The 23524-nt window shown below is 43.6% G+C and overlaps 2 protein-coding genes and 1 pseudogene across 2 annotated transcripts; 2 read left to right on the forward strand and 1 right to left on the reverse strand.

The window, feature by feature from the left end:
- Positions 1-375: 375 nt before the first annotated feature.
- Positions 376-2805, reverse strand: LOC123852051 (probable cystatin-16). Its single transcript, XM_045886216.1, has 3 exons — positions 2605-2805; positions 1300-1410; positions 376-456 (listed from the first exon to the last, which is right to left on the reverse strand). Exons 1-3 carry the CDS (start codon positions 2803-2805, stop codon positions 376-378), a joined length of 393 nt encoding a protein of 130 aa, XP_045742172.1.
- Positions 2806-18928: 16123 nt separating this feature from the next.
- Positions 18929-19920, forward strand: LOC123852052 (nuclear transport factor 2-like; annotated as a pseudogene).
- A 370-nt stretch (positions 19921-20290) lies between these two features.
- On the forward strand, positions 20291-22280 carry CST11 (cystatin 11). The gene is made up of 3 exons (XM_045886218.1): positions 20291-20515; positions 21110-21214; positions 22197-22280. Exons 1-3 carry the CDS (start codon positions 20291-20293, stop codon positions 22278-22280), a joined length of 414 nt encoding a protein of 137 aa, XP_045742174.1.
- The last annotated feature ends 1244 nt before the right edge of the window (positions 22281-23524 follow it).

Consider the following 23524-nt stretch of genomic DNA (forward strand, 5'->3'; position numbering starts at 1 on the left):
TGAGATGGATGAGGGGCATGGGGAGATTGGAGGATGAATGACTAAATGAATAAATACACCAACCAACCAGTGGGGACCCTGCAAGAACCACTAGGGCAGCCTCCCAGGAGCTGAGGAGTCTGATTGACTCAACGCTCTGCACCTACAGTCAAGGTAAGAGCAATAATGATGATGAATTCACCACCCCTTGTCAGAGGCAGCACCATTTATAAAAGATAAAAGATGTGGGAGAGGGCAAAACAGACATGGACCCAGAAAGTGCTCTGAGATACCTTTAATTCCCCTGGTACTAAATAGACCTGGGACTACAGACTGACTGTTGCTTGCTGGAGGGAAAGGAACTTCTGCTTGAGGAACTATGGGCTCCTTCTCTGCCTATTTCTGCATGCAGGTACTGCTCAGGAGGGAGAACTGGGAAAACCATGGTCTGACATCCACAACAAAGGTGCAGTCCACCTGAAAAAAAAAGTAATTATGAGATTAGAACAGTTTAACACACGGAGAGCACTTAGCATGAAGGACTGAGTAAGAGTTCAAGGTGCATGAAAACTACAAATGACGAAAAACAGAAAGAAACAGTGGCCTAGGGTAGGATCCGAGGAGCTCAAGACTCCACCAAAATGATGGACAGGGGTTGCTGAATCTGCACATGTGGGTCAGGGGCTCCTGAGAGGGTCCTGGTGAGACCATGGCTTGCCACTCAGGGGTCCTGCCAGTACCCATGACACTGCCTGGATGCCCCCTGCCCCCATGAGTTCTGAGGGAGCCAGCAGACTGCCCAGGAGATGGTCCAACGGGACACTGAAAACTCAGTAGCAGCTGCAAACATACCCAGAGGGAAGGTTTTCCCCAAGCCTGGGGTGGAGGGAAGATTGGGACATGTCCTTGAAGCCCAGGGGATTAGAGGGGGTTGTGGGATGACCAGACAAACTTAACAGTCTTCTGAAACCAAAATAGAGGAGCAAAGGAAGAGTTAGGACCACAGAGACAGAACAGTATCTGCCAGAACCCAAGGTCCCAGGAAACATTCAGGCTATGCGCTGCAGGGAGGGCCTCATCATGGGAGGAAGGTCATATGGGTATCTGCAGGGTATTTCTGGTGGGCCGGCCAGGTGAGCACAGGGCTGAGCTTCACTACTCTGCTGGAAGCAGCTCTGTCTACTTAGCGTGACCACCTTCCCCCTCTGGGTGGAGTTCTGGGAGCTGGAGGGAGAGGGACCAGGACCCTCATTGTGACAATTTCCCTAAGCTTCCTTTCATAGACCCTCCTTAATATTATTGTTAATTTTATTATCAAACCTTTTTCTTTCCTGGGCCTTCTTGTAAGGGGCAGTTGTTGAGGTCTTCATCCTGGTTTTCACAAATTGTGCGGTGCAACTCCAACTCCATTAAAAATATCATTGTCCACCTCTGTCAAGAAGAAATTATAAAACAGCTGCTAAATATTTGCTTTCCATGAGTGAATAAAAGGCAGAGAATCAAATAGAAAAGTGGGCAAATGACTAGAATATGTATATAAATAGAATATTCAAATCATGCACAATTCTCTGTAAGCATATGATCAATAGAAAGGTGTTCCTAAATGCACCTAAGGCATGTATTAGAATCTTCCCTGAGGCACTCCTCCTGGTGGCCTGCACCTGCTAGTCACATCCACAGTGCTATGAATGCACAGGAGGTAACAGGCTCACAGGAGCAGAGGCTGCACAGCAAGGAGCCTGCACAGGCTCCAGCACCACTGATCTCTCAATCGTACGCTTGCGTGGCATCAGCCAGACACAAGGGGAGCACACCAGGGAGTCCTCCTCGGAGAGTAGGATAACAGGTGTGCTAGTCCACTGATTAGCCATCGTAGATGGCAGTCCCTTTCAGGGCAGCATCTAGACAGGGATGTGAGGGGTCCTGGGGGCTGGGAATGCTTGCCTCTTTATGTGGGAGCTGGCTGCACAGAAGGACTCTTCTTGTTGAGGTTCACTGAGGTGGATATTTGCGAAGCAGATGCTTTCCCATGTGTCAGTTAGGCTTCTATCAGAAGTTATTAAAAGTTACCATTTCATCTTGTTAAATAGAAAGAAGTGCGCGAAAACTCAAGAAGAGCTCAAACTTAGAAATGTAGCCAGAAATCCCTGAGGGGAGGAACCTGCCTCTCATTGGACTGAACTGGAATTATCTAGAAAGCTGACTTTGGAACTCAGTTTTTGCAACTAACACATGATATCCACTCGTGCCCCAACACACACAAACACACTCCCGCACGTGCGAGCACACACACACACACTCATGCACACCCAGCTTCACTTGCATGGTCACCAGACCCTGAGCTAGGACATGGCACAGGGGCTGGGAGACCAGCCCAAGGAGCTCCTTTGGCCTCCAGGTGTCCAGGGCTGGCTGTTGTCCAAGGAAGAGGCTGAGGGTCAGGAAATGGGAAAGACTGAGGGAAGCTGGTGGGTGCTGTGCAGGGAAGGGACCACACCCAGTCTGTTCAGGAGTATGGTGCAGAGGTGAGACCCTCCCTGTCAGGGCCCTGCTGGCATGGCGCCCAGCTCAGGGCTGTTCATGCAGGGACCAGAATCTGGGCATGGATAGAATGATTGAACTCACGTTTTGCTGGGCCTGCCCGACCTCCAACAACTTGTATGAGTGTTCTTCCATGTTGTCATCATTGAACCAAGCCAGAACAAACTCCACAGATGCCACAAAATAATCATGGTTCTTACTAATGTCTACAAATTCTTTTTGAATGGTCCAGACATGAGTGCCCAGCACAATGAGTCCCAGAAGCAGAGGCGTCTTCAGGAACATGCTGTCCTTTGTCAGCACCAAGGACTGGTGACACATGGGAGGAGGGGGTGGCAGCAGCTGCTGGGCTGCCCTCCACATCTCCGGATCCCACACAGCCCTGCCCTCAGAGCTGCTGACCTCCCCCCTTTGACTGGTGCCTCTGGTCATCTCCACCTCTCAGTCTACCTGCCTTGTCCCTCCCACATGTTTGCTCCCATGGCAGTGCATCAACTGCCAGAGTCACACAGATTCCTGGGAACACTGATGAGTCCATTTCTGTGGTTGGAGGCAGTTGCCAAGGCTGCCTACAACCTTGGCTGGAGCCCACCACTAGCCGGACCCAGGGAAGTACAGGGTGTGCGGCCAGCAATGAGGAAGGTTGGGGAGCTGTCTAATCCACTGTCCTGACCCTCCTCTGCCAGAAGGCACATCTGGCTTCATCCTCCCAGTCTGGTATGATTAGTTTTCCCTCCCTCCAAAATATGTTCTCAGTTTCACTGTGATTTCTTTCTTGATCTGTGGGCTATTGTGACTATGTCGTTTAATTACTACATAGCCAGTTTCCAATCATCTTCTCTCCTGTTGACTTCCAGCTGAAGTCCACTGTAGTCAGAAAATATCCTATTATTTATCTTCTTTGAAATTTGTTGAGATTTGTTTTATTGCCCAGAATATGGCCAACACTGTATGTTCTTGAACACAATGTGTATTTTGTATTTTTTAGGAGTTAGATACCTCTCACTACACCATTTTGTTCAAACCTTCCATATACTTACCTTTTTTGCTTTGTTTTGTTATATTGAGTTTTGTTTTGTTTTGTTTGGGTTTGGGTTTCTGTCTCCTTTCCTGTCTGTTGCTCAGAAATGTGTTAAAATCTCTCACTGTGATTGGTTGTGAATTTGTTCTTCTTTTCTCACAATGATTTCTTTATGTATTATGAGACTCTGTCATTAAGTGCTTATACAAATAGAATTCTTACACCTTTTTGGTGGTCAACCATTTTACCATTATGAGTTAGTTGTACCTTTTATCCCAAGGAACTCCTCTTGCTCTGCAATCTGCTTTGTGTGATGTCAGAGCTCCTACATCAGCATTGTTTTCATTATTGTTCTCATGATATGTCTTTATTCATCTTTTCGCTCACAGATGGTGTCCTAATCATTAAAATGTGGCTTTGTGAGCAGCAAACAGTTTTTAAAATCAGTCTAAGTGTCTTTTATTTTGAGGATTTATTCCATTTACAATAACTTGTATTACTGATCCCTGATAACTAGTATTACCATTATTGATATGTTTGGGTTCCAGTTGGCCATATAATTATTTGTTTTCTATTCATCTCATTGTCTGTTCCTTATTTTCTCCGTTCTTGCATTCTTTTAAATTATTCAAGATCTTATTATTCCATTTCTTCCTCTCAATGGTTTTATTTACCCCTTACTTTATTCTTCTTTTAGTGGTACCATTAGCGATTGTGATAAGCATCACTGGGTTACTTGTATCTACTGTAAATTAGTACTTTTACCATTTCAGGGATGGCGGAAAGACCTTAGAACATTATTACTCCTAACTCCCTGCCCACCTAGTGTGTTATTGTTGTCAGGTGTTTAAATTCTATATATTTGAAAGCCTGTAAGACAATATGATTGTCTTAAATTAATTGGATTTAGCAACATATTTACCCTTCTGCTCTGCATTATTCCTTCAACATTATTTTCACTGGGGTTATTTCTTGTCCCCTGAAGAATTCTCTTAAGTATTTATTTTTGGTTGGATCTTGATAATACATCTTTTAGTTAGTTAATTTGTTCATTTGTGTTTTTATTTTTCAAAAACTATCTTCTCACTAAACAATTGTACTTCCATGGGACCCCCTATCCTAGGGGTTCAGCAGTTTCCCCCCTTCCCCACCATGTCCTTCAAGCATGGCTAATATATGGATTTTAAGACGATAAATTATCCTCTGTGACCTGCTTTGGCTGCATCTCAGAAGGCTTTTTATGCCGTATGTTCATTATCTTTTGATTCAAAGTATTTTCTTATTTCCTATGTGATTTCTTCTTTGACCCTTGGCTTATTTAGAAATATACTACTAAATTTACAGGATCTAGAGTTTTTCAAATTGAGTTTTTATTGCAGTTGTCTGCTGTGAACAGAAAACATACTCTGAACCCTTTTGATCTTCTAAAACTTTTGAGATTCCTCTCCTTTTTGATTGAGAATGTTTTTATTTCACCTTCAATTTTGAAGAAAAATTTTGCTGGCTATAGAATTCTAGGTAGTTAGTTCTTTCATTTCAGTTCTTGGAAGATTCAAAGTGGCACTTCTTAAAGTGGTCTACCTGCCGAGCAGGGAGCCCGATGCGGGACTCGATCCAGGGACTCCAGGATCATGACCTGAGCTGAAGGCAGTCGCTTAACCAACTGAGCCACCCAGGAGCCCTAAAGTGGTCTATTTCTAATTGACTTTTATAGGCAGGATGTGGCCCTTCATGGTCTCTGCTGAAATCCTAGGATATTTGCTACAGCTCTTCTTCTTGGCAGGTGCTGAACTCCAGGTTTTGTCCCCCATTTAAGGAAAGAAACACCTCTTCTCCAGGGCACTGAAAGCCACTGCCTCCCACTCCTCCATTCACACCCTGGTGCCCTCTCACCCCATTCTCTTCTCCAGGTCTTGCTTTGAGTCAAGCAAGATAGAGACGATATAGTTCCACACCAGGGTAGTGTCCATCACCACCTGTCTCTCCCAGGGGCAATAAGTAGTACCCACAGCCTAAGTTCTCACTATGAAGACCAGGCTGAGTCCCCAGGTGGTGGAGTTTAAGCATCAAGGAGCAGGGAGGGATGTGCTGAGTTGAGCTGCTGTCTTCCAAGGTCATTTGCAGTCCTGGTGAAGGCTTTCTTTCAATCCGGTGGCCCCTGTACCTTGGTGGGTAACTATAGGTAGATGGAACCTCCCTTGGCCACCCTCTTGTGCCTCTCAGATTTGGATATGGCCTATCTACAGAATGCCTGGGCCCTGTAAGCCTGGTGGGCAGAGGCTGAAGCAGAAGTGATATGGTCCTTGCTTCCTGGGAAATTCTCCTATAATCTTTGACTTTCAGGAGGTTTGTGTGAAAAGAAGAAAATTTTCATTCCACTTGAAAGAGCATTGAACTTTGCAACCTGGCTCTATCTTAAAGCTCTCTTAATTCTGTCTTTGGCCTCTGGTTCAGGGTCTAGCACTGCCCCTGGAAGGGTCAGCAGGGCCATTTCCCTCCTTCCCTATGAAGGTCAGGCTTCCAGGTGACTGGACTCACTGGAGGCTCATAGACAAAGCAGAGAGCTGCCCAGGTCAGGGCCTCTGGGTGTTCTACTGGAGTTCAACAGTTACTGCTCCAGAATGGGGCTTAGGACTGAACAGGTATGTACACATCCATGTCCAAAGAAGCATTAATCACAATAGCCAAAAGTCTGAAGCAACCTATATCTATCAATAGATGAATGGATAGATAAAATATTGTATATCTATACAACAGAATACTATTCAGTCTTAAAAAGGAAAGAAACTCTGTTGCAAAGTATAACATGAGTGAACATTGAGGGCATTATGTTAAGTGAAATAAGTCAGTCACAAAAGAACAAATATTGTATGACTTCACTTATATGAAGTACCTAGAATATTCAAATCCATACAAACAGAACATAGAAAGGTTCTTTCTTGCCCCAGGGGCAAGAGGGTAGGAAGAGATGAGGTGTTATTATTTAATGGGTGCAGAGTTTAAGTTTAGGAAGATGAGAAGGTTCTAGAGATAGATGGTGGTGATGGTTGCACAACAATATGAATGTACTTAATAACAATGGAATGTACAATTGAAAATGATTAAAACAATAAATTTCATGTTATGTATCTTTTGTTAAAGTAAAAAACATTATATATACATATTAGGGGCTCAGGAAAATTCTGAATTACAAAAGAGAGAAACATATGGTTCTGCAGGGAAGGCCATGTTGCTCCCATCACACATGCTGGTGCAACCCTCCAGTGCCCATGTGTCAGCAGGGGAACAGGAGGGAAGAGAACCCCTTCCCTGAACATAACCAAACTCTAACCTGCTGGCTGTCTTTCTCTGGTCTCCCAGCTGGCCTCAGCATGCCTGCCTCTTTCTAGAGCAGTGTTGTCCACCAGGGGCTAATGTTGGCCCCTCTCAAAGCTCTGCCATGTATCTCAGAACACCTGATGCTTGCCTGGGTGTCCAATTCTTATATCACATTTGAGATCAGTCATTCCCAAGGAATCATTGAAACTCAACAGAACACAGCAGAGTAACCACCTGTTATAAGAATATTTTATCCTCTGTGGAAAAGGGAAACCCTCTTACACTGTTGGTGGGAATGCAAGTTGGTACAGCCACTCTGGAAAACAGTATGGATGCTCCTCAAGAAGTTAAAAATAGAGCTACCCTATGACCCAGCAATTGCACTACTGGGTATTTACCCCAAAGATACAGATGGAGTGAAAAGAAGGGGCACATGTACCCCAATGTTCATAGCAGCAATGTTCACAATAGCCAAACTGTGGAAGGAGCCAAGATGCCCTTCAACAGATGAATGGATAAAGAAGATGTGGTTCATATATACAATGGAATATTACTCAGCCATCAGAAAAGATGAATACCCACCATTTGCATCGACATGGATGGAACTGGAGGGGATTATGCTAAGTGAAATAAGTCAAGCAGAAAAAGACAATTATCATATGGTTTCACTCATATGTGGAACATAAGGAATAGCACAGAGGACCACAGGGGAAGGGAGGGAAAACTGAATGGGAAGAAATCAGAGAGGAAGACAAACCATGAACTCATGGAAACAAACTGAGGGTTACAGAAGGGAGGTGGGTAGTGGGATGGGGTAACAGGGTGATGGGTATTAAGGAGGGCACATGTGGTGATGAGCACTGGGTGTTATATGCAACTAATGAATCATTGAACACTACACCAAAAGCTAATGATGTGGGGTGCCTGGGTGGCTCAGCCGTTAAGCATCTGCCTTTGGCTCAGGTCATGATCCTGGGGTCCTGGGATTGAGCCCCACATCGGGCTCCCTGCTCAGCGGGAAACCTGCTTCTCTCTTTCACACTCCCCTTGCTTGTGTTCCCTCTCTCACTGCTCTCTCTCTGTCAAATAAATAAATAAAATCTTTAAAAAAAAAAAAAGCTAATGTATTATATGTTGGCTAATTGAACATAATAAAAATAAATAAATAAAAGAATATTTTATCCTCTTGAGAGATCTGAAAGTTTAGATAACAATGTTTTTTTTTAATGATGCAAAGAAAGGTCTTTTCCTCAGTCATTCAGCTGTAAGTCAGAACCAGGATCAAGCACCAACATAGTTCAATGCTCAAGGAACCCAGACCAAGGCCACTAAGCCTCTGCTCTCCTGCCTCATCCCATGTTTCTGGCCTTGCCCTTGGGATGATAAACCAGTGAATAAACACAATTTCTACAGGGACATTCCTATTCCTTAGCTCTGCATGGGTCTGATTGTTACTATTTCAAAAGTTGGGAGAGACCAAGATAGCTGGCAAGGCAACCATAGGAAGAATAGAGCTTTCCTTTTTCAAGGAGGTAGGGTGAGAGCTGGGGCCTTGAGAGGAGGTGGGAGATGTGTGTTCATTGAGGCCAATGGGCACAGACCAGGAGAGATCCACAGACAGGTTTCTGTACTGGGAGAGCACTTACCAGGATGCCATGCTAATGCACACATTAGGCAAATACAAATTTAGGGAAATTCTACAGTATAATGGTCCTTCAAAAATATCAAGGGCAGGGTGCCTGAGGGGCTCAGTTGGTTAAGTGTCTGCCTTCAGGTCAGGTCATGGTCCCGGAGTCCTGGAATCAAGTCCCGCATCAGGCTCCTTGCTCAGCAGGGAGCGTGCTTCTCCCTCTCCATCTGCCTTCTGCTTCCCCTGCTTGTGTTCTCTCTCTCTGTGTCAAATAAATAAATAAAATATTTTTTAAAGTGTCAAGGTCATAAAAGTCAAGGAAAGATTAAGGGACCTTTCCAGATGGAAGAGCAAGTGTGCCCCATGATTCTACATCCTTTTGTCGTGGGGCACTTAGTATGGTGATTAACATAACATAATAATGGGAAAAAAAAAAAGAAGGAGAAGAGGTCCTTCGTTCTGGGAGGTCCAACACACATGTCCTGTTGCTCTGCCACTGGTTGAGGGTGGGGGAAGCATGACCATCCCCTGACACTTGTCAGGGTTTGAGGTTCAGGCAGGAGGTATGTCTCTGTGTTCATCTCTGGACTCCATGGTTGCATTGTGGTTAGGGAGGAAATTGTGCCTATTTGTAGGAATCACTCACTAACATATTTAGGGTGATAAAGCATCACATCATCAACTTCCTCTCAAATGTTCTAGGAGTGAAGTTCTTTGCACTGTAATTATAGCATTTCTGTAAGTTTAAGATTCTTTTAAAATAAAACTTCTTTTTAAAAACTCAGCAGGATGGGGACATGGAGCATATGCCTCAGAAGTAGCCCATCTGAGGGGCAAACACGCTAGAATATTGAGTCCCCAGATCCTGTCTTGTCATGTATAGCAGTGCATACATCTGCCACTTTTCGCCTATTCCATGAGGGCGGCAAATGTGCCCTGTGGCCAGAGAAAGCTTCAGGCAAAGCCACGGAGCATGCACCAAGTCTAAATGAGAAGTGTGAATGAGAAAGGATTGAGTCTGGTCTATACCCCTGGAAAACATGCCCAGAATCCTCTTTGCTCTGTTCCCCCAGGGTTCGACCCCGTCCTCTAGCTGGCCATGCCCTGGAGCAGGCTGGCTGCATCTGCCCAGCCCCATATCCTTCCCCCATCCAGTGCAGAGGGAGACTGAGGCCTTTCTGGAAGTTTCTGTGAAAGAGGGAAATGGTTCCATGTTCTGGGAGGGCCAGCACACAGCTGATGCTCCACCACTGGCTGGAGTTGGGGAAGGTGTGCCTGTCCCTGCCTGTGTGTAGGTAGGGCTGTGGTCTGCACTGATCAGCCTGGTTCCACAGCAGACCATCTCTGATAGGGGTGGGCCCAGTTCTTCCTACTACCAAGGCTAGAGACAAGGGAAGGGTTGGGTCCCCAAGGGAAGTCAGAATTCTGCTTTTGTTTTGTTTTTTTTTCAAAGGCATTCCCAAAGGGAAGGGAAAAGCAGGGTCCTCTACATTCTCTTCAAGGTAGTCAATCACCAGAAGAAGGAAGACAAGCCTGAAGCCCCAGGACAGAGGTTCCTTGGATATAAAGTGTTTAGTGGAAGAGTGGCTTTTAAAATATTGAGAGGAGAATGTTCTTGTTCCAGGTAAGACAGAGTCAACACATGACACCCTGACTTTACCAAAGAATCAACTCCAAAACCTGGACAGAATATATGGAACAGCCACCCAGAGGCTCTGAAAGATACATAGTAGCAGACAGACAAAATATTAGAATTTGAAATACCAAAGAACCAGGCAGATTTATCATTGCTTTTCCTCTGGTGTCCCCCAGCCTGGATTTCAAGAAGCCAGGAACTCAGAAGAGGGCACCTGGGTGTGGAGAGAGAGCTCTGGGAAAAGCCTTCTAGTTCTGCTCAAGGAGCAGGCAAGGAACTCATGAGACAGACAGTGGGAGTGGTCCCTGTGTTTTCTTTTCTCTGCTCTCTGATGCCCTGACCCCTGGGGCAATCCTGTGGTGGCAGCCGAGAGCACAACAGCAGTGGCAGGGGATCCTAGAGATACAAAAAATGCTGCAGAAGGGGAGCCTCCTCTGATCAAAGCAGCTGTTGGTCCAAGAGAGATGAACAAACCCCTGTTGCTTTTTTCCTTTTTCTGTCCTCCTCTGTGACCTCAGAACTGGCTGTAGTTATGGGCCTGCATGGCAGAGCAGGGTAGAGGAGGTCCAGGTGACCAGATAGTACTGGAGAGATAGTAAGGAGTGAGGATCTCAGAGCAGGAAACCTGAACTGCACAAGCACAGGTCTAATCCTAAACAGCACACCAAAGACTTGTAGAACTGTATGAAGGGTTAGAGTATCACCCAGCCAGACTGGATGCTGGAAGACCCACACTCAATACAGGTCCAAATAGCACTGCAAAGGCTTGCTTTGACACAGAACTGACATTGAGGTCACAACTCACAGAAGGCTGGTCAGAATTTGCAGCCTGAACCCAACTGGGTTAATTGCCTGCTAAAAAAAGAAAAATCAACATTCCCTATAGGATTTAAACAAGATACAGAGTCTCACAGCATAATTTTCAAAATGTCCAGGATATAATCCAAAACTACTCAGCATATGAAGAACCAAGAAAATTTCAGTTCTCATGGAAAAAAAAAAAAAAACAAAAACAACAACTAACAGACACCGAAGTTAGAATTAAAAAGACAAGAAATAACAAGTGTTGGTAAGGATGTGGAGAAAAAAGAAACCTTGTGCACTGTTGGTGGGAATGTAAATAGATGCAGCCATATTGGATAGAGTATGGACGTTCTTCAAAAAATTAAAAATAGGAATACCATATGATTCAGTAATTCCACTACTGGGTATTTATCCAAAGAAAACAAAATCACCAATTCAAGAAAAATATATGCACCCCTCTGTTTATTGTAGCATTTTTTTCAGTAGCCAACATAAGGAAGCAACTCAAATGTCCATTGAAAGATGAATGGATAAAGAAAATGTGATATATATAAAATGGACTTTGCTCAGCCATAAAAAAAGAATGAGATCTTGCCATTTACAACAAGACAGATAGACCTGGGGGGGGTATTATACTAAATGAAATAAGTCAGAGAAAGATAAATATCATATGATTTCACTTATATGTAGAATCTGAAAAACAAAACAAACAAATAAACAAAAAGCAGAAACAGGCCATAAATACAGAGAACAAACTGGCAGTTGCGGGGTAGGGAGCATAGGGGGATGGGTGAAATGGGTAAAGGGGAGTGGGAGGTACAGGCTTCCAATTATGGAAGTATAAGTCATGGAGATGAAAGGCACAGCATAGGGAATATAACCAATGGTATTGTAATAACATTGTATGGTGACTGATGGTAGCTACACCTGCGGTGAGCATAGCATAACACATAGACTTGTTGAATCACTCTTTGTACACCTGAAACTAATGTAACATTGTGTGTCAACTATACTTCAATTTAAAAAAAAAAAAAACAATGCTGAAATAATTTAATATCTGACAAGGAGTTTAAAGCAACCATTATAGAACATTCCAAGAAGTAAAGGTAAGCCCTTTTGAAATGAATGGAAAGGTAGGAAATATTAGCAAAATCAGAAAATTAAAAAAGAAGTAGCAAACAAAAACAAATACTAAAATAGTAGGCTAAATCCAAATACATCAACAATTACATTAAATATAAGTGATCTTAATTAAGAGATGGTCAAAATGAATAAAAATATGACCAAACTATATGCTCTTCTTATTCACATACAACATGATTATATGTATGCCTAGAAACATTGTATGATTACATGCATCATGTTGTGAAAATCCTACCTACCCCAAAATCCTATATGGCTAGAGTATGGTTCTTGCAAAGTGGTAGATAAATACATGGAACAGAACAGTCAAGAAATATAACCATTGATAGCCTATTCATTTTTTACATTGATGTAAAAGGCAATTCAAGGTAGAAAACCCTCTTTTCAACAAATGGTGTTGGAATAATTGAACTCCCTTGGACAATAAATGAACCTCAAACTCAAGGAGTAAATATGGGGGAAGGAAGAAATAAAATCATCCTACCATGCCCATCCTGGGGGGAACAGAAGAGCAGAAAAAAAAAAGTTAAAGAGTTCATCTTTTAGGAGAGAAAGAGTGAACAGATAATAGTCTTGAACAGCAGGTATGATTATCATTTTAAGAATAGGAAAATATAGTTTTATTTGGGATTAATACTCTGTGCTCGATTGACAAAATGGTTACAGTTTTTTAAGCCTCCCTATATCCATGCCCTTTGCAAAGGCAACTTTACAGTTCCTCTCACTGAGAGGTGGGGTCTATTATCCTATTCCATGGAATGTGGCTGAGGTGTCTGTGGGCCGATTCCAAACCTAAACCCCAAGGACATCCTCTCATTCTCTTGAAAGCCTGTCACCATCGTGGGACATGCCTAGGTTACCCTACTGAAGCATGAAAGGCCATGTATAACAGAACCAAGTGGACCCAGCTGAGGCCCCTGACACATGAAAGAATGCAGCCAAGAGCAGCAGAGCAAATATTATGTTTAAAAGGTTGAAAGGGGGCTCATGGGTGGCTCAGTCAGTTGGGTGTCTGCCTTCAGCTCGGGTCCTGATCCAGGGTCCTGGGATTGAGCCTTGCATCAGTCTCCCTGCTTGGATTCAAGTCTGCTTCTCCCTCTCCCTCTGTGATTTCCCTCACTCTTGCTCTCTCAAATAAATAAATAATTAAAAAAAAATGTTTGGAAGAGCTGAGAACACAAAAAAATCAAGAGAAAATGTCAGAACACTTAAAGTAATATGCATAAATTAACTGCACAAACTGCATTGAAGCTGAAAGAATGTGGGCAAAGTAGCAGACACTCCTTTGGAAGGTGAGAAGCCATGGAACTTTCACGATAGCCTTGTACCTATAGAAGGATTTACTGTGATTTCTTGTTTTTCAGACTGTTGCTGAGTTAGGATTAACATTTATTTAAATAGAAAATATGCATATTATTTATATCTACACAGATAAATGTATAATATATCTTCAGTTTTATCTATAATTTATAGATGATATATTATAGACTTATTATTTATATATAAGTTTAAAAATAATTTCATACAGTACAAAATGGAGTGCATGCATGGCATATACTGAAAACAGGAAATACACGTCAGTTCATTAAACTTTTATTTCAGTTACTTACATGGTTTTATATATGTAGGTATGCGCTGGACCATAATATACACTGTATTTCTTCCTGTGGAATGATCCAACATGTTTATACTCCAATACATTGAGCAACAAAAGAGTCTGTGCAGCCAGCTGAAAAGGCCAGTATAAGAATAACCATTCTTTTTCCATTCTGTACACACATCATCTTAACTCCTCCAGGCCAGGCTGCAATCACTCTTTGATAGGCTCATACTTTGTTGCCTTGTCTTTTCAGATTTGCAGTCTGACAGTGATCCTTATTTAAAAGAATTCCTCCAATTGCTATGATTACTTAAAAGGCTGGGAATTCTGGTGGCAACATCCCAGATATTTATAGCTCTGCCAAAGGTTTAGAAGTTGTTTACCGCTTTTTGTGAGATTTTTAGAAAAGACTCCTTTAGAAGGGATGGCTTCTCACAGATATTATCCCAAACTCCCCCAACCCATGCTTGAAAGGGCCAATCAAGAAATTCCAGTTAATCTATCAATAACCAAACTTAAACTGGAGTCTTTTGTGCCTCAACCAGTTTCGTTTTTGTTTGCAGTAGACAGCATTTCCCATGGGCATATGAATGTTTAGATAGCTGGTGAACCAGGGGTCAATGCTTATAGGGACATTTAACTGTCCGTGTCAGCATCCATAACAAATCAGAAGTTACCCAATTGCCCTGCCATTGAGCCGCCATTGCCACCTTCAACAAAAACTTCCAGGAGGCGTACATGACTCCAGATTTGCCTCCATAGGAAGACCCTTTCTCGCATGCCAACCAACACATGACCAGAAATCTCTCCCTAATATTAGGAAAATTACCCAACCCCACAGCCAAAGCAGTAGCAGCCCAGTGATGATCACTTGACTCCTTGGCTAAAGCAAGCACATGGCCCTTGATTATCTACGTACTGGACAAGGAGGCATTTGTGCCGTAGTGAATTCCATCCTTTGTACAGGGATAAATGCCTCTAGAGAAGTAGAAATTCAATTATACAAGATCAGAGAACAAGCACACCAGTTACGACAAATTTCTCCTCACACTCCACTGTCTTTTGATCTATTTAGCTGGCTACCTTCAGGTTTGAGCTCCTGGCTTAGAATCATCCTACAAACCGGATTTATCATATTACCTCTAATTCTTCTTCGCATAATTATTCTTGAACTTCGTACCTGTTGCCTGTCAAATGTCTGCAGACGCAATGCACCAAAGAGGGTGATGCTGTTTCAATGCTTGAATATGATCTCCAATGTTTACCACCTTGATAAGATACAGACTATAGGTGGAAAAGGCCTGAGAGTTCTCCCTCCTACCCTTCCTTTTGCTCACATGTGGCCTAGGTAGTTTGAATTAGTGCAGCTTCCCTTCCAACATGGGACATGACAGTCAGGACAGGGCCTTCCTGGCAACAAGGGACAAAAGCACTAAATGGGGAAAACCTTGACTTGTGATCAGTGATGCTCTCTAGGGAAGATCTTGATCAAAAGGGGGAAATGTGAAAATGCATAAAGGACACCTCATTTATTTTTTTTATTTTATCTTATTTTGTTATGTTATGTTAGTCACCATACAGTACATCAACTTTTTTTAATTATGTTATGTTAATCACCATACATTACATCATTAGTTTTTGATGTAATGTTCCATCATTCATTGTTTGTGTATAACACCCAGTGCTCCATTCAGTACGTGCCCTCTTTAATACCCATCACCAGGCTAACCCATCCCCCCACCCCCATCCCCTCTAACACCCTCAGTTTGTTTCTCAGAGTCCATAGTCTCTCATGGTTCATCTCTCCCTCCAACCCCCCCCCCATTTTTCCCTTCCTTCTCCTAATGTCCTCCATGTTATTCCTTATGTTCCACAAATAAGTGAAACCATATGATAATTGACTTTCTTTGCTTGACTTATTTCACTTAGCATAATCTCCTCCAGTCCCATCCATGTTGATGTAAAAGTTGGGTATTCATCCTTTCTGATGGCTGAGTAATATTCCATTGTATATATAGACCATACCTTCTTTATCCATTCCTCTGTTGAAGGGCATCTCAGCTCTTTCCACATTTAAAATGGAGTCAGGAAGCCCTGAAGGGGGCACTCTCTTGCACATACCGCTCCTGGCAGCAGGCAGCACCAGCAGGAAGAGAAAAGATAAAAATTATCTTGACAAGGAGGACATTTTTCACATAGGAATTTGATCTCCTGCTTTTAAGAAAAAGAAGGAAACCCCTCCCTGTCCTGACAACTGCACACTAAGCCCTCCTTGCAGCCAATGAGAAACCACCACAGTCTGAAACACTCGTTCTTCTCCAGTGAACTTTTGTTCAAAATAACCCTCCCTGATTTCCTCCTAAAACTTAATAAAAGCTCACCTTCCTTTGGTCTCTTCGGACTTTCCTATGGTTCACCATATTGTGTATGTCCTGAATTGTGATTTCTCTGCTATCTCCAAATAAACTCACTTTGCCAGTAAAATAACTGGCAATTTTATTTTTTAAGGTTGACATAACCAGAGAACTTACAAAATCACTAGAGTTGGAGAGTGTATGAGTTTTAGAAACAAACCAGGCAGACTTCTTCAGCATGTCCATCAATCTGAGGTGAAAATTTGGTGGTCAGATAACATCTTCCAACGGAGCACATCCAAGCCTGTGGCAGGAGGTACATTAAGCAAATCTGTGTAAACCTGAAACTAAGTGTCCTGTTCAAGGTTGAGCAGGAAGACTTTCTGACAGCGGGCAATTATCCTCCCTCCGCTTTTAATTTCAGCCTCCAAACCAACTGTCAGTGGAATGTGGAAAGCCTACTGCCAGGAAGAATGGTTTGTTGTTGTTGTTGTTGTTGTTGTTGTTGTTGTTGTTGTTGTTTAATAAGATAAATGTGCTAGAAAAGTATACCCATTGATGCATTGTCTTGTGGCAATAAACCCACTGGTCCATGTTACCCATAAATGATCCATGGCAGGAGGTGGGCTGGAAATGAATGAAGACTGAGTGGGCCTTGGTGGCTGCCTTTGGGACTTCCAAGGGACAGTATGTGGTATTCCCACAAGGGAGTGTGAGGGGAGTAAAGAGAATGATCTGGTCCTGGGTTTGAGGAGTTTCAGTACACAGTGGGACTTTCAAAGACATTTGCAGCAACCCGGTAGAAATATAGGATCAGATCTCAAAATAAGGACCTGGCATGAAGGCAGATGTATAGGGGTCCCCTCTATGGATGCATTGAATGTGGCCAAATTCTTAGTAGCTTTGAGTGTAGAAAAGAGGTTCTTCATTCAGAGCCCATGACGGTGGGTGTAATTTGGGGATCTATAACCCCTCTAAAGTTATATGCAACATTTTATGTAGATATTACTGAATGCTCAAAGGGACTTTTTAATTGAGGCAGATGTCAAAGTGAGGTGCCAGGGAAGAATATGAAATTTCTCACAGAAGGAGAAGACCCATAGATATTGAGGAAGTAAAAGTCAGGAGTTGGAGAGCAGAGGGAAAGTTTTAAGCAAGGTGAGCTCCTGTCCAAACCTCACCAAAGCGACAAGCTGAGATTGACTCAATGCTTTCTAGCTGGGCACCCAAGAAGGGGCTGGGCTGGAACTGGCCTGAGCAGAGAGAGCTGGGGTGGGAAGACCCACACACCCTAGCCAAGAGAAACCAAGGGATTCCCATGGGGCAAGCAACCAGCTGGAAGACAGAGCATTATACACTGCTATGACAGGCAGAATAGTGTCCCTCCAAAATATCCCTGTCCAACCCTTGGAATCTGTGAATAGGCTGCCTCCAAAAGCAAAGGGGATTTGCAGGTGTGATTAAGTTAAGGTTCTTGAGGTGGAGAGGTCATCCTCAGTTATCTGGGTGGGCTGAACACAATCACAGGCGTGCTTGTGAGAGGGAGGTAGAGAGTCAGAGAAGGACAGGTGGCAGAAGAATCAGAGGTCAGATGAGACATTTGAAGATGCTGCACTGCTGGCTTTGAAGATGGGAAACGGGCTACAGGCTAAGGCATGCAGGTAGCCTCTACAAGCTGGAAAAGGATAAAAATGGGTTCTTCTCCAGAGCCTCCAGAAGGAATGCAACCCTGCCAACACCTTAATTTTAGGATTTGTAATCTCCAGAACTGTGAGATAATAAATGTGTGTTGTTTTAAGCCAGTGTTGATGGTAACTCATTACAACAGCCCTAGGAAACTAACACAACTTCCAAGAGAGCTATGGAGGAGAGGTTACTAGCGGTGGAGGCTGGGGGAAAGCCAGGAAGTGACCCAAAGAACAGTACACTGCACAGTTCCCAACAAGTCCAAGAGCACTGCAGCTGGAGCCAAGCAGGGACTTCTCAGTACCCCCACCCCTTCTTCTTCCCCTGGTCCTCACACCAGAAGGGTCCTGAGGTAAGATGGTAAGATGGGGCAGATGGAACAGATGGAACAGATGGGGAAAACAAAAAAGGAGCTATCACTCCTCCCCACAGTCAGGCCTTCAAGAGGGAGAAGTGCAGCTTCACAACACATTCCAAGCTCTGACCATCTGGAGAGACTGGTTCTTGATTACTGGATTGAGGCTGTATGTATTGTCTGAGAGTGCCTGAAAGATTACAGGGGACAAATAGCACAGCCGAGTCCATTCAAAGGGACAGTGGAAAGTGAAGTAGTGTCATGACTTCACCCATACATGGAGTCTGCTCCCCATACGGGGCACAACCTCTGTTTTCTGGGGAGCATTGTCTTCTCTGAGGGGGGCATGCACCTCCCAAATTTAAGAATTATTAACACAGGGGGTTGTCTGGGTGGCTAGTAGGTTAAGGTCTGACTTTGGCTCAGGTCATGATCTCAGATTCTGGGATTGAGTCATGTTCCCTATTCAGTGGGAGTCTGCTTGTCCCTCTGTCCCTCCCCTTGCTCATGTTCTCTCTCTCTCTCTCAAAAATAAATAAACAAAATATTTTTTTAAAGATTTATTTATTTATTTGAGAGAGCGAGAATGAGAGAATGAGAGAGAGAGAGAGTACATGAGAGGCCGGAGGGTCAGAGGGAGAAGCAGGCTCCTCGCCGAGCAGGGAGCCCGATGCGGGACTCGATCCAGGGACTCCAGGATCATGACCTGAGCCGAAGGCAGTCGCTCAACCAACTGAGCCACCCAGGCGCCCCAACAAAATATTTTTTTAAAAAGGTAAGAATTATTAACACAGGCGGTCACACCACTGCTGCCATCGTGCCAGCCCTTTGGGTCTCAACAAGGCTGGATGATGCTTCAGAATGACACACAAGCCAACCTGAGAGCAGATTGGATCCAGTTTCATTCAACATGACAGAAACCAACTAGGCACAATTTATATTGATGCGTCATGCCTTATGTGGGAAGGACAGCAGTTCCAGAGGAAAGCTTCTATTGTGGAGAGGTTGTCTAGTCTTCCGTCCCAGAAAATCCAGCACAGCATCACAGTGCAGAACCATCAGCCCACGCCAGATAGCTGCATCATCAGCATGGTTGTGGGCCAGCTCAAGGCTGATCAAGACCCCATCATGAATGGGGTTCCACCAGATATTCTTATTAAAGAACATTAACGATGCTTGGGTTTGCACCAATCACATGTTCAGGCTTTCCCTGCACAGCTTCGGCTGGCCTCCTCCCAGCCAGGCACTCTTGCTGTTTCCTCCTTTCTCCTCTTCTTTATACTATTCACATTCCTCCAGATGCTCCAAATATTATACACAAATGAGCAGGGCCATGGTGGGAGTGGGCTCAGTGCGCTGCAGCTATGGAGGTATTGTGCATGATGTTTGGACACTAGTTGCATCTGACAAAGTTTGTGTTGTACCAGCACATGCCTTGGAAAGTCTTAAGTAATGCAAAAGGTTGTCTTTTTATTTACTTGTTTTTAATCTACTGACAAGTTGCTCTAGTAACACAACGAAGTGAAGGAGAAAGTTCCTCACTGCCCAGATACTGATTTGTTCAGATGTTTCAATGCCTCATGATACAATAAAACCACAAAAATTTTCTTAAAAAAAAAAAAGAATTATTAGCACAGAGGAAGAGACCAAGGTTTGCGCCTGAGGGAAAGGTGATATCCTGGCCAGGCAGGGAAGAGGGAGAGGGTGATAAGAAGAGTCCAAGGGAAATCAAAGGACAGGGAGGATGTGGTGTTCACTTGGCTGACCTGTTTGTGCTCCACTGCCCTGTGATTCAGCATCCCCCATGTCTCCTTTGCTTCCTGTCACTCCAGACTGCCCACAGTGCTGGCTGAGGTGGGTTCAGTAGATAGAGGCCCCTGGCCTGACTTCCACCCAGATAATGCTGGGACAGCAGGAAAGTGTGTGTTGCTAAGACAGAAGCCCCCAAAAGAGAAGAGACTAGTATTTGCATGAGTGTTTGTGTGTGAGAGATGAACATATGCAAAAAGAAGAAGAGGAAGTAGGACTGAAATTGCCAACCATGGCAGAGTGTTCCTGCTCATTTACCAGGTCCAGTTACAGATGGAGAAGGAGGAGGAGGAGGGCTGTGGGTGTCCACCACTGACCATTTAAATCCACCCAGGCAAGGAAGGTCAGTGGGTTCCTGCTGGGCCCTGGAGGGTAAGGAGGGGGGTCTTCCTATTCTTTCCCAGCTTAGGGACAATGGCCAGACTCTGGCAGGCCCCGCAACTTCTGCTGGTCATCCTGGTGGCCCTGATGGCCCTCACCTACCAAGAAAAAAAGAAAACCTTTCTGAGTGTCAGAGAAGTTCCTGCATCAGAGCCCTATGTGACAGCCACCATGCAATATGTGATCAATGACTTCAACAAGAAGAGTAACGACAAGTACAATTTCCGGATTGTGCGTGTTCTGAAGGCTGAGAAACGGGTCAGTTCAGCCCCCTCTCCTAGCCATGCCTCTCCAATGGGGACAGTCCAAAGGGAATGCCCATACAAGTGAAATTCAGCCTCATTTAGTTTCAAGTGGGAATTTTAAGAGAAACAAATTCACTGGCATAGATGAAGTTACTTAAATAATACCTAAGAACCAGGGGTCAACAGATTATACCCCAGGAGCCAAATAGGCCTGCTGCCTATTTTTGTAAATAGTTTTATTGCTGCCCAGCCATGCCATGCATGCACACATCATCCAAGGCTGCTTTTGAGCTACAACAGCAGTGTTGAGTACTTGCAACTGAGATTGCATGGACTGCAAAGCCTAAAAGATTGACTATCAGGACCTTTACAGTTTATAGACCCTTGCCCAAAACAATTAGTATCATTTGAGTTGTCCAAGGGATGTCTTTGCCCAGAGACTTGAATGGCAAAAAGATAGGAGTCAGATAGGAAGAGGAGAGAGAAGCCCACCAATTTGTCCAGGAAGGAGTGCTTGACCTTGGGCACCATGCAAAGGAGTTCTTGCCACCAGAACCTACATAGAAAGGAGAAGTCCTTTTATCTCTTTGCCACTTGCTCCTCACAGATTACTGACCATATGGAGTATCGTGTGAACATGGAAATGCGGCGGACCACCTGTCAAAAGCTCGAGACTTCTAACTGCTCCTTTCAGGAAGGGGAACTTTACAAGGTACTGGATGAATACACATTAATTCAGAAAGAACCCACTGGGGTTTTCTGTGGTTTTAGGATGAGGTAGAGTAGAATTACTGAGGATATATTCAAGCCTGCTTGAAAAGAAAGCATAGATAACACCAGCTTGCTCAAAGAGGAAAAGTGAAGGTAAGAGTGACCAAGATCCTGCCTGGCAGGTGCGTTTCCTTTGTTGTTGAAAGAATTATGGGAGGTAAAGGGGAGAGCTAAGTTGGCTGAATAACTGAATATAACAATAGAGTAAAATTAGAAGATCTTCTTGGATGTTAGTGATTGAACTGATGGAATTGGTATTCTGATTTCTGTTTTAGGAGAAATGTAAGTGTTTAAGCCTCCCACCCCACCCCCACCCTGGGCTTTCAAAGGAAGAGCAAGAAAACAAAATCAAACTAAGAAATCATGTTTATTAATTTTTCATTATGGGACAAGAGGGAAGTGAAAAAGAAAAGCAAAGTCTTGAGAGAGAATGGGGACAAGGGAAGGAGGGAGTGGGTGTGATGGATCAGTGGATGAACAGACAAAAGTGCAAGGAAGGAAGGATGGATGGTGATGGGTGAGTCCAAGTGGATGGATCCAAGTGGATGGATGATGGATGGATGGATGGATGGATGGATGGATGGATGAAGTCAGCCGAGGCCATGTAAGGGAAAGTGTGAAGTAAATGACACAGGAGTAAAAATAAAGAGGAAAAAAGAATCACTAGTTCCTATTGTGAGTATGGCAGGATGGATCCTATTTCTAGTCTACAATTATCACCATAAACAGAAGGGCATTTGATGATCTCAGCAATACTACCATCAAGTGACTGAAATCAAAATAAAAGTCAAGTCATATTTGGATTGGAGGCATGGTGAGGTGGTGTCATTTTCCCCAACTGCATATGTTATATCCTCTTCTTGCTCCTTTAAAATTTTCACTTTGCTTGTTGACCTTTTTAAAATATTGTTTTTGTTTTTTAGCAAATTGAGTGCTTCTACGCAGTGTTTGTTGTTCCTTGGTTTGAAAAGTACAAAATTCTGAACAAAAACTGCACCGACGGCTAGATGTCCCAGAGCACACACCTGCAATCATTATGCATGAAAATATCCTGCAATAAACAGTAATTCTCAATATAGAAAATAAATGTTTGTCAAACTATTATCGTAATGCTCTTAACACTCTCAATGTTTATGATTCCACTCTTTTTTGCCAAATTCTTCAGTTCATTATAATAAAATCTGAAGGTACTTTGGGCTAGGGCAGTTTGGGGATTCTAATCAGGTGATGTGGATAATTCCTGACCTTATAGCCTATACCTGCATGATAGCAGAACTTCAATCCCAGCCTCATTTCAAGTAGGAGTCTTCAGACTGTAGAGTAAGTAGAAGAGAGGAGGAGGGAAGAAACTGTAGGTCACTTACCTGATTAGACAAAAGCTGTGTGCAAGTATGGTCTACAATGCCTTCTCTGAGGGCCCAATGAGGAATATCCCTTTCCTTGCTTAAAGTGTCAAGCAAGGACAAATAATACAAGTAATTTTAAAAGATGAGGGTCTTTGTTACTGATAAGGACTAGTTGGGAGATGTGTGTTATTTTTGCAGGAAAATGAACTGTCTAATACCAAACTCTAGATTTACACCCCTAGCATCAGCAAAATTGGAGCAGGTCTCTTCACAGAGGACTTCCTCACTTGGAGTTACCAAGGAAAATATGTGCCCATGTGGAAAAGAGGAGGACTGGGGTACCATGACTACTTTATTCATCCCAGATAGACAAATCAGAATAATTCCTCCAGGAGAGAAATAATTGAGGGTGAAGAGAAACTGGGAATACTATGTCAAAGGGACTCTCTTTCTATGGGTGCCATATTAGCAGTGGGGAATGATCCCACACACCCCCAGCCAATAGCTTGATTCGGGATTTCAAAAATTGTCACCAATTTCATCTCTCCACTCCACTTCCTCCATGTGGTCTCAGAGGGCTGCCAGCTGGGTCACATCTGTCCTCATTCACATCCAGTAGGGGAGAAAAAGATCTCATCCCCAGGAACTGAGGAAAAAGCCTTGTGGTTTAATACCACTGGGGAACTCTAAGGACATTATAAAATACATACACACACACACACTCACACTCATAACTGTTTCTTACACACACAGAGACACACACATACACACACACATCTACCTGAAGGGAGAGGGAGTGGGGTATTTATGCAACAGCCCCATTCAGTTATTGGCTGCAGAAGAGCTCCTAGGAGGCATTAATTCCCTAGTACCACTGGCCTGGGGTGGCTTGAGGGCAGAGCAGG

This window comes from Mirounga angustirostris, unplaced genomic scaffold (genome assembly GCF_029215605.1).
Source record: "Mirounga angustirostris isolate CCGP_5_RB_7025 unplaced genomic scaffold, mMirAng1.0.hap1 SCAF_10, whole genome shotgun sequence".
Lineage (NCBI taxonomy): Eukaryota > Metazoa > Chordata > Mammalia > Carnivora > Phocidae > Mirounga > Mirounga angustirostris.

Excerpts from the sequence above, each read along its gene's own strand:
- CST11 (XM_045886218.1), top strand. The coding sequence starts at position 20,291 with ATGGCCAGACTCTGGCAGGCCCCGCAACTTCTGCTGGTCATCCTGGTG. Across the intron at positions 20,516-21,109 it reads TTCTGAAGGCTGAGAAACGG|ATTACTGACCATATGGAGTA; the intron begins GTCAGTTCAGCC and ends TGCTCCTCACAG. Across the intron at positions 21,215-22,196 it reads AGGAAGGGGAACTTTACAAG|CAAATTGAGTGCTTCTACGC; the intron begins GTACTGGATGAA and ends TTTGTTTTTTAG.
- LOC123852051 (XM_045886216.1), bottom strand. The coding sequence starts at position 2,805 with ATGTTCCTGAAGACGCCTCTGCTTCTGGGACTCATTGTGCTGGGCACT. Across the intron at positions 1,411-2,604 it reads TCGGGCAGGCCCAGCAAAAC|AGGTGGACAATGATATTTTT; the intron begins GTGAGTTCAATC and ends TCTTCTTGACAG. Across the intron at positions 457-1,299 it reads AAGGCCCAGGAAAGAAAAAG|GTGGACTGCACCTTTGTTGT; the intron begins GTTTGATAATAA and ends TTTTTTTTTCAG.